This window comes from Aplysia californica, unplaced genomic scaffold (genome assembly GCF_000002075.1).
Source record: "Aplysia californica isolate F4 #8 unplaced genomic scaffold, AplCal3.0 scaffold00137, whole genome shotgun sequence".
Classification (NCBI taxonomy): Eukaryota; Metazoa; Mollusca; class Gastropoda; order Aplysiida; family Aplysiidae; genus Aplysia; species Aplysia californica.
In genome coordinates, this window is record NW_004797407.1 from 1000605 (window position 1) to 1002275 (window position 1671).

Below are 1671 nucleotides of genomic sequence, written 5' to 3' on the forward strand. Positions count from 1 at the left end.
CCACGATGACATTGCTGGTTGCCAGTGGCCCTGTGTGGTTTTGTGTCAGAGCTGATAAAGTTGCATGGACTCATTGGGGACTCACTAAGACAATCTGATGAGTAAATACTATTATGTGGATGAATGATGATTGGACTGCCTGTACTGAACTGTTACGCGGGTGAAAAGTAGGTCAAGGACACTATAAATTCTTATGCTTAGAGCTACGAAGAGTTTGTCGACAATCTTTGAAAAATTTTAATAAAAGTGTTATTTAAGAAATGTAAATTCAAGCTTTTAAAAACAATTAGTTTACTATGCAATTTTAGATTAACCATTCCGGCTTGAAAAACAACAACAAACCAAAGATGTCTTGTGAACTAACGTGAAAACAACCAACTTGTGATCCACGTTCTCGTACGACCTTATAATGCAGTTGCAACTGTCGTAAAACTTTCACCGAAACGAAAGTGTTCACTTTTCGGTCAAAACTGTTTATTGACTGATCGGCCCATACAATAGTTAAGTGTTTTCGTACCTTCGATATTCTATGTGTATATCACGCTCTCTTTGCTCCAACAGATGACGTGAGTAAAATTTCCCACGGAGATCTTTGTATTACTATTAATATTATTATTGGTTTTTTTTGTAGTTGTTCTTCTATTCTTTTGAACATCAACTACAAACACCTGTCTGTGTTAGGGTGTGGCATGTCGTACAACTCAGGTCGGCTCAGTCTGGCAAAGCCGATGCAGCCCGCATCCTGAATAGTCAGAACATCAGAACATTTTTTGGGACATGAAAATATCAAACACACACACACACACACACACACACACACACACACACACACACACACACACACACACGCACATACACGCACATACACGCGCGCGCACACACACACACACACACACACACACACACACACATACACATAGGCACATATACACGCACACGCACACGCAGAGAAAAACACACATACACACGCACGCACACAAATACACACACACACAAACACACACACACACACACACACACACACACACACACACACAAATACACACACACACACAGATACACACACACACTCACACACACAAAAACACATACACAAACACAGATATCAAAACACACGTTGTTGAATTAATTACCGTATGTTTATTGTATTCTTTTCAATCGTTCTCAATCGTCTGAATAAATAGCACAATTTCAGAAAACTGGCAACAGTAGATCACATTTTGGCATTGCCTACAAACAAAAACATTAAATTATTAAAACCCCAATTTACAATCCAGCCTCAGACTAGATGTGTAGATGCGAGTGGGTCATTTGCTGGAGCCAGGGGGCGGGTCCAGGATGTCTCAACATACTCTCTACTCTTGAACCAAAATATCCTGGGGAGTACGTTTGAACTGATGAAGTGAATGGTGATGATACTAGTAGTCTTTGTGGTGGTGATGGTTGTGGTAGTGGGAGAGGTGGTTGTGGAGGTGGTTGTTGTGTAGTAGACTGTGGTGGTGGTGGTGGTGGTGGTAATTGTGGAAGTGGTGGCGGCGGTGGTAGTAGCGTTGGTGGTGGTGGTAGTAGTTGTAGTCGTGGTGGTAGTGGTTGTAGTCGTGGTAGTTGTTGTAGTTGTGGTGGTGATGGTGGTGATTGTGGTGGTGATGGTAATTGTGGAGGTGGTGGCGG

At 42.1% G+C, this 1671-nt stretch overlaps 1 protein-coding gene across 2 annotated transcripts in view; it reads right to left on the reverse strand.

Annotated features, from left to right (window-relative positions):
* Window positions 1-1120: 1120 nt before the first annotated feature.
* LOC101849609 overlaps window positions 1121-1671 on the reverse strand; it is a gene marked incomplete in the record, with an annotated part of 41365 nt that continues 40814 nt past the window's right edge. For both annotated transcript variants that reach the window (XM_035969327.1, XM_013081598.2), the window contains 1 exon segment: window positions 1121-1376. In XM_035969327.1, the coding sequence (XP_035825220.1) occupies window positions 1356-1376 (21 nt within the window).